We start from the raw sequence: 12,322 nt of genomic DNA, 5'->3' as shown, positions 1-12,322 counted from the left end.
TCCCGAAACAAATGATCTACGGTTTTGTGATGGATGCGTAGGAGGGTATATGTCAGAGGCGGGGGCGTAAGAAAATCGTTATTCTTTTTTTTATACCAACTCTATAACTCAATAGATTGGATCATACCCAAAATCCAATCCGTTCCAAACCAATAACTTTGGGTTTGGATCAAGTATCCAACTTAATAACCCATCAGATCGGTTTTGAATATCAACCACATCCCAATCTGATACGGTCTCAATCCAATAAAATGTGAGATAATTATGTAAATTATATTGTGTATTTCTTTTTAAATTTATTACATTTATTTATCTTATATATCAAATTGAATTTGATACAATTCAGACTTGATCTGATCGTTATTGGAATAGGTACGGATCCAAATATTGTGATCGAATAAAAAAACCAAATATCACAAGGATCCAATATAATCCTTATACGATCAGTTCTAGGTCCGATTTGATTCTTCTCTTATTAGTCCTAATTGTTTTTATAACCTTGAACTAACATCCAAACACTCCTCTCATCGGTTATGAATATTTGGAATAATTTTAAAAATGTAAATTGAATTTTATAATTTATTAGAACGTTTTTCAGAGGTTTAATACTATTAACTACTTTTGGAAATATTAAAAATTACATCATATGTGATATTTGGACTATTTGGGGAATTCTTTGATGTGGCCAACTGTCCCATAGACAAGCCCTAGCTTAGTCCACTAAGTTTTTTTTTTTAATATTTATAATAAAAAACCGATTTGATATTTGATATAATCTTTGATCCGAATCGAAAGTCAAGTCTAGATCCTATTCCATGTTGGCTTTTAGTAAGTGTTGAGTCAGGTTCTAGATTGATAAGAATCCAATCCGAATCCACTCTATATTTAGATTTAGTGCTGTCAAGGCCCAATTTAGTTTAGCCTATCATGGATTGGGTTTGCATATGTTACAAGGCCCATTTAGTTTCTGTCCATGCTGGGCTGGCCCGATTCATTATTATTTTAGGGTTGGGCCCATTTAGGACCAACGTAGATTAGGAGGTCTGGCCCGTCTGATAATGTATGTTCTTATTTTATTTATAATATGAATCGTGATAATCTTACCCTCCCCTGCCCCTCTATGACATACACCTCCATCACAGAACCGTAGATCATTTGCCTCAGGATACATAAGAAAAGATTTATGATTCTATGTATCCCAAGGGAAATCATCTACGGTTCTGAGATAGGGTCATGTTAGGGTGTCATCAGAGAATCATTATTCTAATAATATATTATAGGATAATGATTTTCTGACACCCTCCTCTAACACAGGCCCCCTGACGTGGCATGTACTAGAACCGTAGATTTTTTTCCTTAGGATACACAACTGCACATATTTATGGGGATGTACAATTATGTATCCCGAGGGGAAAATCTATGGTTCTAACCCATGCCATGTTAGGGGGTATGTGTCGGAGGAGCGTTAGAAAATCACGACTCTATATTATAACAATATTAATAATATATAAGGAAAATTTGTAGACCAAGATGGGCTCGGATGTAGGTGGGTTTGGGATTTGCTTTTGAAGCCCAATTAGCAACAAAAAAAAAAAATCGTTTACGGCTTGGGCGAACCCATTGACAACCCTACTTGGCCTAAGATATTAGCCATCCATAATTGACTTAATGTCTCCAAAATGATAAATGTCACTAGAATTAGTGGTTGGTAACATCAAGCTTTATAAGATTCTTACATATATATATATGTATTTAGAAGATTCTTGTATGTTTATAATGGAACTTTGCATGCTTTCTTACATGCAATTGGGTTCCTCTTAATTAAAAATAAAAAATAAAAAAGATGAATATGTCAGCTATCAAATGTTGCTGTTGGCATCTCTATTATACACATGAGATGTCTCCCACTTTGAGCAAATTTAACTAACCTAGCACTAAATTGATGCCTAGTTTAATTAATTATAGTTTCACTTACATACCCATCTTTAAGGAGCATAGACATTAGTAGTAGTGGAAATCTTAAAGTGGTTTGCTAGTTGAAGAAAAAGTAGATATTACATATCTTACCATCAAGTAGTCAAAGAGAGGTGATGGGCATAGAGACAAAGAGTAGGGTGATGCCTCAAATATAATAATAGGTTCCTTCAAGATTCTCATTATATCAATGTCCTTTCATTTACTTTATAAAAAGTTAATCAATATGGACACTTGATTGTTACTCACAAGTGGTATAGGTGTATATGTATGTACATATATTTCTTTGAAAAAAGTGATTAGAAACTTCTAGTTGCTTTTACTTAAAAACTTCGATTCTATGATTTGAGAGTTGATCTTTTTCTCACAATTCACTTTTGAAATTTTAAGAATTTTGTTTGATCTACTTTGGTTATTATTGCAATTATGAGACAACAATGATGGCCACGAAAGAATAAACAAATGAAATTGGGGATTGCTTTGTTCATTACGTTCTACTCTTATTAATAGAAGAGTTATCGATTCTGTTGAACAAATAAGAATAATCATAATAAATTATGAAGGATTAAGATTTAAGATAAAGAAAACCTAATTTGCATATCAAAGAAAAGAACTTGTCATACAAGATTTCTAATACACAATACCTCTTTATCACCACTTAAGAAAGTTGGCAAATTAGAAAGAAAGGGTGTGTGTGTTTAGTATTAGTGTGAAGTGTCACATCTCTTTTTCTCTTAACCATCCTCAAGTGTTTTCTTAAATATTAGTTTTCTATCATGACTTTAATAACCATTTAGAACACTAAAAGAAAATTTAGTGGAAGAAATGGGACCTATGAAGCACACTAGAGCAAGGCAAGCTTCAAAATCTTAAATACCTTTAAACTTAGTGGTTAGAGCCTTTTGTTAGGGTATAGCTTTTGCACCCAAACCTTGTTATGACACTTTGAGAGTTGATTATTCACTAAACTTTGTCCCAAAATGAAAAACTCAACTCCCATAATGTTGGAAAGTCGCTCTCAATAAAATAGCTCGCTTAATCCACCTTGTTAACTACTTTTCTTTTTTGAAACATATACTAATTTTGTATGCACTCAACAATGTAAAATTAAATAGCATTAAAATGTATGCATGTTAATAAGAGAGTACCATCATACCAACATTAGCAGACCAAATCCCATCAGAACACGGCAAAAGTGGATTTGGACAAGAGTAGTATTAGGATAGGTGACCTCCTGGAAAATCCTCTGTAAATGATCACTTAATATGCATTGATCAAAAAATTAATTCAGATCAATTCAAATTAAATTTTGTAAGTAACAAAAATCATGTTTTTCGGTTTCTTCCTAACCCATTTATCTCCAACCTCAAGTTTATTTTCCCATGAACTCTTGATTTTTTTTTTCGAGAAATCCATGGTTTTTACATTGATTTATTTGGTAGCTCGTAATCCTTGCTCGATACCTCAATGTCGCAAGGACACTGAAGGAATCACCTCATCTCACAATAAATTTTTGATGGAAAATCAAGGATGGGAGGTGGGATCAAGGATCGTAGTCAATAAGTTGAAGATGAGGTTATTTCAATCACTTTTATTAGTCTCTCAAAGAAAATGAAGGTTATTATAAGCAACTACTTCTCTTCTTGTCTTACTTTCTTTCTGCTAGTGTTTCAGACCTCTATATTCATAGTTTGATTAGCTCGGAATGCACCGTTGGTTCGTTGCCTACTACGACTTGTTCTAGTATAAGTGGGCTAAGGACTATTGTATCTTGGGAGGTGACAATGTGTCGATCTGAGAGCACCATGGTCAAGGCCTAGCAGAGGGCGGAAATCACAAAATATGTCCAAAAAACCCTTAAATATTTTGTAAACTTACAATCATAGATAGATTAGAAAAACTAATTTTGGGGTTATGGTCCAAATCCTTATTCAAAAAATTAATAATTCAACTTGATAAATATATTACAATCCATCTGCAAATTTTTGGGATAGATTGAACTTATCAAATCGGATCGTTATTGGATCGGATCCTTATTAGATCCCAAAGACTCAATTGAAATTCTAAATTATCAAAAATAGGATATTGGATCTGATTGATCCATAGATATATTAACAGATCATTTTCACTAATATTATATACTTGGTTAGAAAAATTGCTTTTTAATATCTTTCATTTAAAGATTGCTTTAAGAACCAAAACGAAACCAACAAGTGTCAGTGGTCCCATAGAAGCCAGTTCAATTGAATTAAATATGATGGAAGCAACTTTTCAAGATTAGCCAAACCAACATTCTGACTGACTGAACTCATTTGATATGCTTTTTAAATGTTATTTTCAACTTTTCCATATAAAAAATTGAAACAATTTTTAAATGTCCCTTTTTTTTTCCATTTTTGATGCGAAGCTGGACCATCTACAGTTGTGTCCATCGAGGATCATAAAGGAGAGTAGAAAGGTCTTCCCCCTTAGAGGAAACTCTAAGGTGTAAGTAGTAGTGACTCAATAATGATGCTAGCCAATGAAATTCTTCATCCAACGTTCTAATTGTTTGCACAAGTCACCCTATGCCACATGTCACACCCCCAGTTGATGACTCATACATTATATATGAACTAGAAGGTGGCATGTGCAAATGCATGTCTCTGAAGGGATTATTTGTAATTTAGAATATTGATTAAAAGGTTGTTTCGAAGATTACGTAGTAAAAAAGATGATTTTGTAGTTTTGAAAAGTAATCAACATGATTTATAAGGGCTTAGGATTACAATTTTATTGATTTTTTTTTACCAAAATAACCCTGATTATATTAAGTTTAAAAGTAAAGGTGGGAGCATTTGTGATATTCAAAATTTGGTGTTGAACCACCTCTACTCCGCCTTCTCTCATCATAATAGTTAAAATAATTGATTTTTTTTTATATTAAAAATACTATGGTTATCCAATTAAAATGATTTTTCAAGAATTATAATGCATTATTTAAATAAAAAAAAAGTTTTAAAATATGAAGATTGCGAAAACATCATTTGTGCTTGATTTTTTTAATTTTTATTTTGTCTTATTTTGAACTGCGCTCGACCTTCTCTCGTCTAGTGAAGTGATTTCTTTTATATGGAATATTGTTAAAAGGAGGTAAAGAAGTAGATGTGCATTTCGAAGTCAAATCCGAGAAGTACTCTTAGGTTAGATTGGTGTCTGGGAATCATCTTGAATTCTGTAGAAAATATCATAATGCCTTTAGACAAAAAGCGGAGGAAGAACAAAGAAGAAAGTTGAGTACATATAAATTTTTGTTTAGAGATGAATGAAGTAATAATTTATTATTTTTTTAAAGTAAAATAATAGTAATAATTTACATGGTCGAGAGGAACTTCTCACAAGAGCTGGAAGCTCATAACACCCAATTAAGATAGGTTTCGAGAAATGTGGAAGCTGGAAGCTAGTGTCAAAATAGCTTTTGGAGCTTGTTTCGGAGCTAATCCAATCGCGTATCGAGCGTTAAATTGAAATTACTGACCTAACGAACTTTTTGAAATATTTATCAAAAGGATTATATATTAATTCTGGTATTTAATTATTTTTTATAAAATAGGTCTCTATTGTACAAACATTAAACTGAATTTACTGTTGTGCCCTTTTTTTAAAAAAATTATAAATATTTACTGTTCTTTTTTTTTTTTTTTTTTTTTTTTGTAAAGGATACCTATTTTGTTTAATTGACCTTTTTTCCAACATGAAATGAATCATAAATATATCTCTGACTTCTTCATAATTTTTCAAAAAGAAAAGTGTTCTTTTCTTTGAGGTTCATAAGAAGGTTAGAAAAGGCTTTTTATTCTTTTTGAAAAAGAACAAGTATGACAACATAATGGTACATATTTTAGTAAAAAATTAATTATTAAAAGGGCTATATGCCTCTTTGGACAATATTTTATGGGACTAATGATGATACAGACGCGTTGAAACATACGGGGTGATGACACAGTTGACGTGGCAATTGCACAGAATCATAGATCTTTTTCCTTGTGTATCCCGAAGAAAAAGATATCTGGTTCTATGCATTTGCCTCATCAACTCCGTACAGATCACGTACTTTTAGCACGTCAATTTATCACGACTCGTTTTAAAAATATTGCTTGGCCAATAATTTTAGCCTCATACATGACCCATTTGGTACTTTTACAAAAAATTAACTTACATCAAAGAATGGGGAGAAAAATATATATATATGGTCGAGATCCGTAGGCTCGTGAAAAGTGAATATATATGTTCACACACAATCTCAACCGTGCATATGAAAGATACAACGATTGAGATAAAAGATGTAACCCAAAGATTTATTACAGATCTTTAAGATAAATCTCAACCGTTGGATCTCACATATAAACGATTGTGATTTTCTGTAAACATATGAGTTCACCTTCCCGAGTCTACCGATCCCAACCTATGTAAAAGAAAAAGAAAATTGTGTACGTTAGAGGGATCTACCAGACTACCATACATTGACCAAACAAGATTTCAACCACCCCACTGTATAAAAATACATCTATCTCTTCTTTTCTAGGCAAGTTTTGGATTTATAAGAAGGTTGCTTGTTTGCTATCTATAAAGAGCAAGTCCATCTAATAAATATGAAATTTGGTGAATTTTAATTCAGTCCTTGAATCATTAAAAATAAGGAGAAGCTCCCAATTGAGGTAATTTGGATCAATGATTTCAGTCATCTAGATCATAATCGTGGCCTATCAACATGGCAGTTGTAATGAATGTTGCACAACACATCAATTAATTGATTTGATTGGTCATTCAAAGGTACTTCGAGATCATCGAAAATCATATTGAAAAGATTTAGAATTGTTGAACAAATCTTTTTTTTCGATCAATTATGTTTAAAGTAATCTTCATTGTTGGTATGAATATGTTCGTATCTTCTCACTATTTCAATTCATAATCCTTTTATCACATTTTCTAAGACATGTGCCCTTTTTTATCTGGTCAAAATTGTAATATCAAAACTTGTCCAATAAGTTATCAAATTGGATCCTTGTTGAACCCAAATCCCAATCCAACGTTATCGAATCAGAACGGATAAGATTTCGGATCTTAACTGATCCATTGACAATCCTTAAATTTTATTAATTTAAGTATGTTCATATTGGCTTTTACTAGTTCAATCAACAATCTTTTAGTTTTCAATATTTCACTCTTTTGGAATCTTTAATTTTCAGATTCTCTTTAATTTCTTTTAAATAATTTAAAAAAAAATTTAATAATAAGGATGAAAACCAATATACATAAATTATGCATGGATGATTATGCAAGACACCTCTTAAGTTAGGAATCACCAAATGGTAGGATCTCGAGGATCTTAATGTTGATAGATCATAATTATGGTATATAAGTGACACAGACTATCATGGTGAACTAAAAAAAATTAAGACTTGTTAGTCCCTTAATGAGATGAGATCTCAAAAGACCAAACATACTCTCAAGTGTCCCATTCTCCAAAAACCCGAGATCACTCAAATGTTCTTGAAATTTAACCCCTACAACCCTAGAAGTAGTCGGGCCAAATATACTCTCAGGAGACTTGTTCTCTCTCTCTCTCTCTCTCTCTCTCTCTCTCTCTCTCTCTCGGATATGAATTCAAGTCTCTGATATCATTACCCAGAGACTTTACCAACCAAGCTAGCTGGCACCTACTACTCTCTCTATCTTACTATATCATCGTGCAAATCTCCACTCAGACTAATTCTTTATTTGGTCAGGTTGATAAAAATTGATTAGGTGGTGAACCGAAAGCAACAGAATAGAAAGACGAGATTGAGAAAATAGAGAAAGAAGAAGATGGAGAACAATGGTGGAGAATATTTCTACGTCCTTGCACCTTGATCCTCTGCCTACTAATGATAATTGATTTTTGTACGTCGTAATTGCTCATGTAAATACACTCCAACGATTTAGTTAGTCTTCATTTTGGTAAAGACGTAAAGTGTAGGAGATTCATAGTCACGATTAAGTACATTTGCCTTGTTTGATTCCTATTTAGAGGTTTCGAATCTTTGGCTTTATTACATATGGCATCCTGATCATAACAATCTTGGAAATGTTGACGTGTATCGGTTTCCTAGATTTTTTTACCACCCACTTTACATGGAGATCACGTATTAGATGTCACGGTTGGCTGGCTTATCAAATAATTCAATGTCAGGTCACATGTACACTTAGAAAATATGCTCATAGTCATTCTCCACATGGGTCTTTGTACGCTTAGGGAATGTATTTGCGATCAATTTTCACATTGGACCCCATTTGTACTCGAGGTCTTGATTCAATGCCCCCGAGACTTAATCCTAGTTATGTTATTTGAAAATATTGGCCAAGTTTATAAAAAAATGAATTAATCCAACTAGATTGTTTTTAATGATTTAAATGTTTGTTATCCATATAAATGTTAGATTTTCAGACTTACCATCTACGCATAAATCTTAGCGAGATCAGTATCTTAGAATTGTAAACAGTAAATCGATTTAACCCATAACCATGGTTTATTCCATCTTGTCTGACCCATGATTTTAAATCTTGTTCGAGACCAAGATGACTCATATGAGATGTCTCGGTATCGTCCACCAACGAGACGAGTTGACAAGTCTTCTCAAAGACATGATTTGTTTTAATTCTAAGACATTTTTTTAAAATCTCGTCCGAGACGACTCGATCTCGTTCATGGATGAGACGAGATGTCAAAACAAGTTTAAAAACCATGGTCTGACCACTTTCCAATATAAAATAGTATCCACTTCGACGCATTCAATAACTGATCCGAATGGGTCATTTTTTGTAATTCTTGAAAACTTGGCCGAGTCAATTTATGCCAATTGATGTCAAAATCAAATCCCTTTGAATTGATCTTGAAACCTGCTTTATGAAGTCATGCCCAAGACCCGTCAGCCTTACAAGCCTTGGATTTTGGCAAATTAAACTAGGGCTTGCTGTTAATGGATCGGATCAGGCCCCTAATCCTATCCAATTACTTTGGATCTGGAACAAGGATTTGCATTTTGATAATGATCCAATTTGATAATATCCAATAGATCAAATGTCTCGATCCTATAAAATGTAGAAAGCAAGTAAATTATATTATATATTTTATTTAAATATATGAAATTTATTTATATTTTATTTACCATATCAAAAAAATGTGAATAATTATACTAAACATTTTATTTAAATATATAAAATTTATTCATAATTTCTAGACGAAATTGGATTAAGTCCGATCCAATTGTAATTGGTTGGGATTTGATTTGATTCAAGCTCATTAAAAAACTTAATCCAACAAGGGTTCGATCTGATTTTTATAAAATTAGTTCAAACCTTCTGGGTCATATCGTGTCCTTGTCGGATTGGTACCAAATTGCCTCCAATCCAATTCAGACCCGAATCCACTAACAGCCCTAACTTATTAACAACTAATTGGGTGTGTAACCTAAAAAATAAAAATAAAAAAGGAAGAATTTTGTTTAGAAGAAAGAGAGAAATCATTTATGTTCTTTAAAGAATAAAAATAAAATAAAATTTTCTAGAAAATTTAAATTAACCCACAAATTTCAATAAAAAAAGAAAAAAATAATAGTAAAGAAGCTAAAGTCAGTTGCTCGAGGAAGAAAAGAAGCATCAGAGCACTCATACCAAAGGGAAGGAACAATCAGTCAAAGCAGTCAAACTTTTACAACCCAATTAATTTAAACACACACCAATCAACAATAAAGAATAGAGTTGTTATTGGCACTTCAGATTTTACTTATTACACCTCAATTTCTTAAATTATTTACGACATTCTAATGAAAGATTACACCGTCTAAACATTACAAAAGTTTGGTTCAAATTATTACATCAACATTATAACACATTCAAACACTTTTTCAATTGTTTAAGATCATATAAAATCCTAAATCTAAACGAAAAACAAAAGAAAAAAAAAAAAAAGGAGAGAGATTCTATTGGCACTCCAACTTTTACTTATTGTCAACCATCGTGTTTTTTTTTTGGGTGGGAAATCTTCATTTTGTGTGTTGGATATGACAAAATTCCAAGTTTGTTACACTGCTCATTTTCATTCCCATAACATATTTTTCGAGTGAATTCATCACTTTTATAATCCAGAAATTCATTAATTCGTCACTTTTGTTATCAACGATCTTACTAGTAATTTATGAGCGAATTCGTTGATTATAAAAGTGACGAATTCACTAGAAAAACATACTTTAGGACTTAAAATGAATAGTGTACCAGAATGGGAATTTTGGCATAAGTTACGCACGTTTTGAGAAAAAACCCTTATTATTTTTCTTTTTTAATAGGGATGTAATAAATAAAAGTTGGGGTGACAATTGCAGCTCTCTTAGAATATCACACTTTAAACCTCTTTGGAGATCTGTAAAAAAAAAATGAGAAAAAGTGCTTAAAAGAGGAAACCTATGAACAGTTTAAAATTTTTTCTATTTTGGGTTTGAATTGTTGATGATTTTTCTTTCTTTTTAAAAATAATAATAATAATAATAATCTTCTTTCTTTAATTCTTTTTTTATTTCTCACTTTCTGCCAATTAAACAACTTAAATGACAGATTCTCAATCATCCTTTTCCCTCTAAAGGAAACACCCATCATTGCCCACAACCATTCTTTCCACCATTGAAATTTGAGCTTTTAAGAATGGATTCTTTCATTCTTCTTCTTCTTCTTCTTCAAATGCTTTCAATTTAAATATCTATCTCTTTATCATCTTTTTTTTCTTCTCTTACTTTCAATGATGGATCCTTCATCAACCACCTCTGTTAATGGCTTCTATTCCTTCCTCACTCGAGGAATCGATGATCTCGAATGCTTCTTTCTCTCTACTAACTTCATGTCAATCCAATTCCTTCAAAGGGTTCTTTCGCTTCTTCGATCTTTTCATTCCCAATTAACCAATTTAGTTCAAAAACTTCACCTACCCGTTGGCGAAAAATGGCTCGACGAATACATGGATGAGAGCTCTAGAATTTGGGAAGCTTGCAATGTTATTAAATCAGGAATCTCTGGTATGGAGAATTACTATTCGGTTGGGAACGATATCGCTTCGTCGTTAGATGGTCATCGTAATCTTAGCTCGCAACTTTGTCGTCAGGTAAGATCAATCAAATTCATGATAAAAATCGAAACTTTTTTGTTTTTTAATTTGGACTAATTTGATAAAATTCTTGGTTTAGATTCTTCGGGCAATATCTGGTTGTCGAAGACAAGCAGTAGGATTAGAGGAGGAGAACAGAGCTTTAATGGAGACAAGAATCCAACCTCTATCGCTTCGGTTCGACGAGAAGGTTTCCTTAGAATCAAAGTTCAATGGGTTTAATGGTTTTAGAGGAGTTCTATATGCAATGAGGAATGTAAGCTCACTTCTTTTAATGATTTTGCTTTGTGGATTGGTTTATTGTTGGCCTGAATCGAGTTTTCGTCGAGGTGGATATGAAGGATGTTTGTTTTTTGGGTCTTCTTTTATGGTTTCTACATCAAGATTGCAACAAAGGGTAGGTGCAGAGATTAATCAAATTGATGGAAGGCCAGGAATTCTTTTATATGAGTTTCGAAGAGCGAAGATGGCGATGGAGGAGCTAAGAACAGAGTTGGAAAGGAGATCATCTGGTCAGGGATTGAATGAGAGAGAATCTGAGATTGGAATTAGAGAGAGGATTGATAATTTAAAGGGTTGTTTTGGGTTGTTGAAATCTGGAACTGAGAGTATAATTGGACAACTTGATGACTTTTTTGATGAAATTGTTGAAGGGAGGAAGAAATTGTTGGATATATGTAGTCATAGGTAGAGATGTTGAAGAAAGTTAGAAAGAGAGAAGAAATTGTTCTTGGGATGGTGTTTTTTTTACCTCTCTCTCTCCCTCTCTCTTCTTTCTTTCTTTCTTTCTTTCTTTCCTTTTTCCTGGTTTTTTGTGTTCTCTTTGTCTTGCAGTTATTACAATTGAAGAGAGGTAGATTGTCAAAAAGAGAACAAAAGGAAGGAAAAAAAAAAAGGGAAGAAAATGTGATATTGGCTTTCAAGGAAGGCAATCTTGATTGTTGATGCTGATTATGAACAAGTAATAATTATAATTATTAGGTTGAAGTATCAATTGAAATTATGTTTCACAACCAAAAAATAGCTTATTTGTCTCTGTAAAAAGTTCAAAAAAAAAAAAACCAAATAAAAAGGAAAGATGCTTCTTGTATTTCTCAAGAAGTCTAGGAATTACAGAGAAACCCCATGTTACTTCTGTATGGAAATTTGAAGATTATTAAGGGATTTTGTTTATTT

General features: G+C 32.4%; 1 protein-coding gene across 1 annotated transcript; it reads left to right on the top strand.

The window, feature by feature from the left end:
* Positions 1-10,574: 10,574 nt before the first annotated feature.
* LOC147404259 (uncharacterized) lies at positions 10,575-12,322 on the top strand. Its single transcript, XM_086440133.1, has 2 exons — positions 10,575-11,143; positions 11,226-12,322. Exons 1-2 carry the CDS (start codon positions 10,784-10,786, stop codon positions 11,835-11,837), a joined length of 972 nt encoding a protein of 323 aa, XP_086296259.1. The 5' UTR covers positions 10,575-10,783; the 3' UTR covers positions 11,838-12,322.

Source organism: Akebia trifoliata, chromosome 4, assembly GCF_017979445.1.
Source record: "Akebia trifoliata isolate Shusen 1 chromosome 4, ASM1797944v1, whole genome shotgun sequence".
Lineage (NCBI taxonomy): Eukaryota > Viridiplantae > Streptophyta > Magnoliopsida > Ranunculales > Lardizabalaceae > Akebia > Akebia trifoliata.
Note: the sequence above shows the minus strand (reverse complement) of the source record. Positions and strands in the feature narration are given on the sequence as shown.

Bases quoted from the DNA above. Each gene is read 5' to 3' on its own strand.
- LOC147404259 (XM_086440133.1), top strand. From the start codon at position 10,784: ATGATGGATCCTTCATCAACCACCTCTGTTAATGGCTTCTATTCCTTC. The intron at 11,144-11,225 runs GTAAGATCAATC...TTCTTGGTTTAG, and splicing joins GCTCGCAACTTTGTCGTCAG to ATTCTTCGGGCAATATCTGG.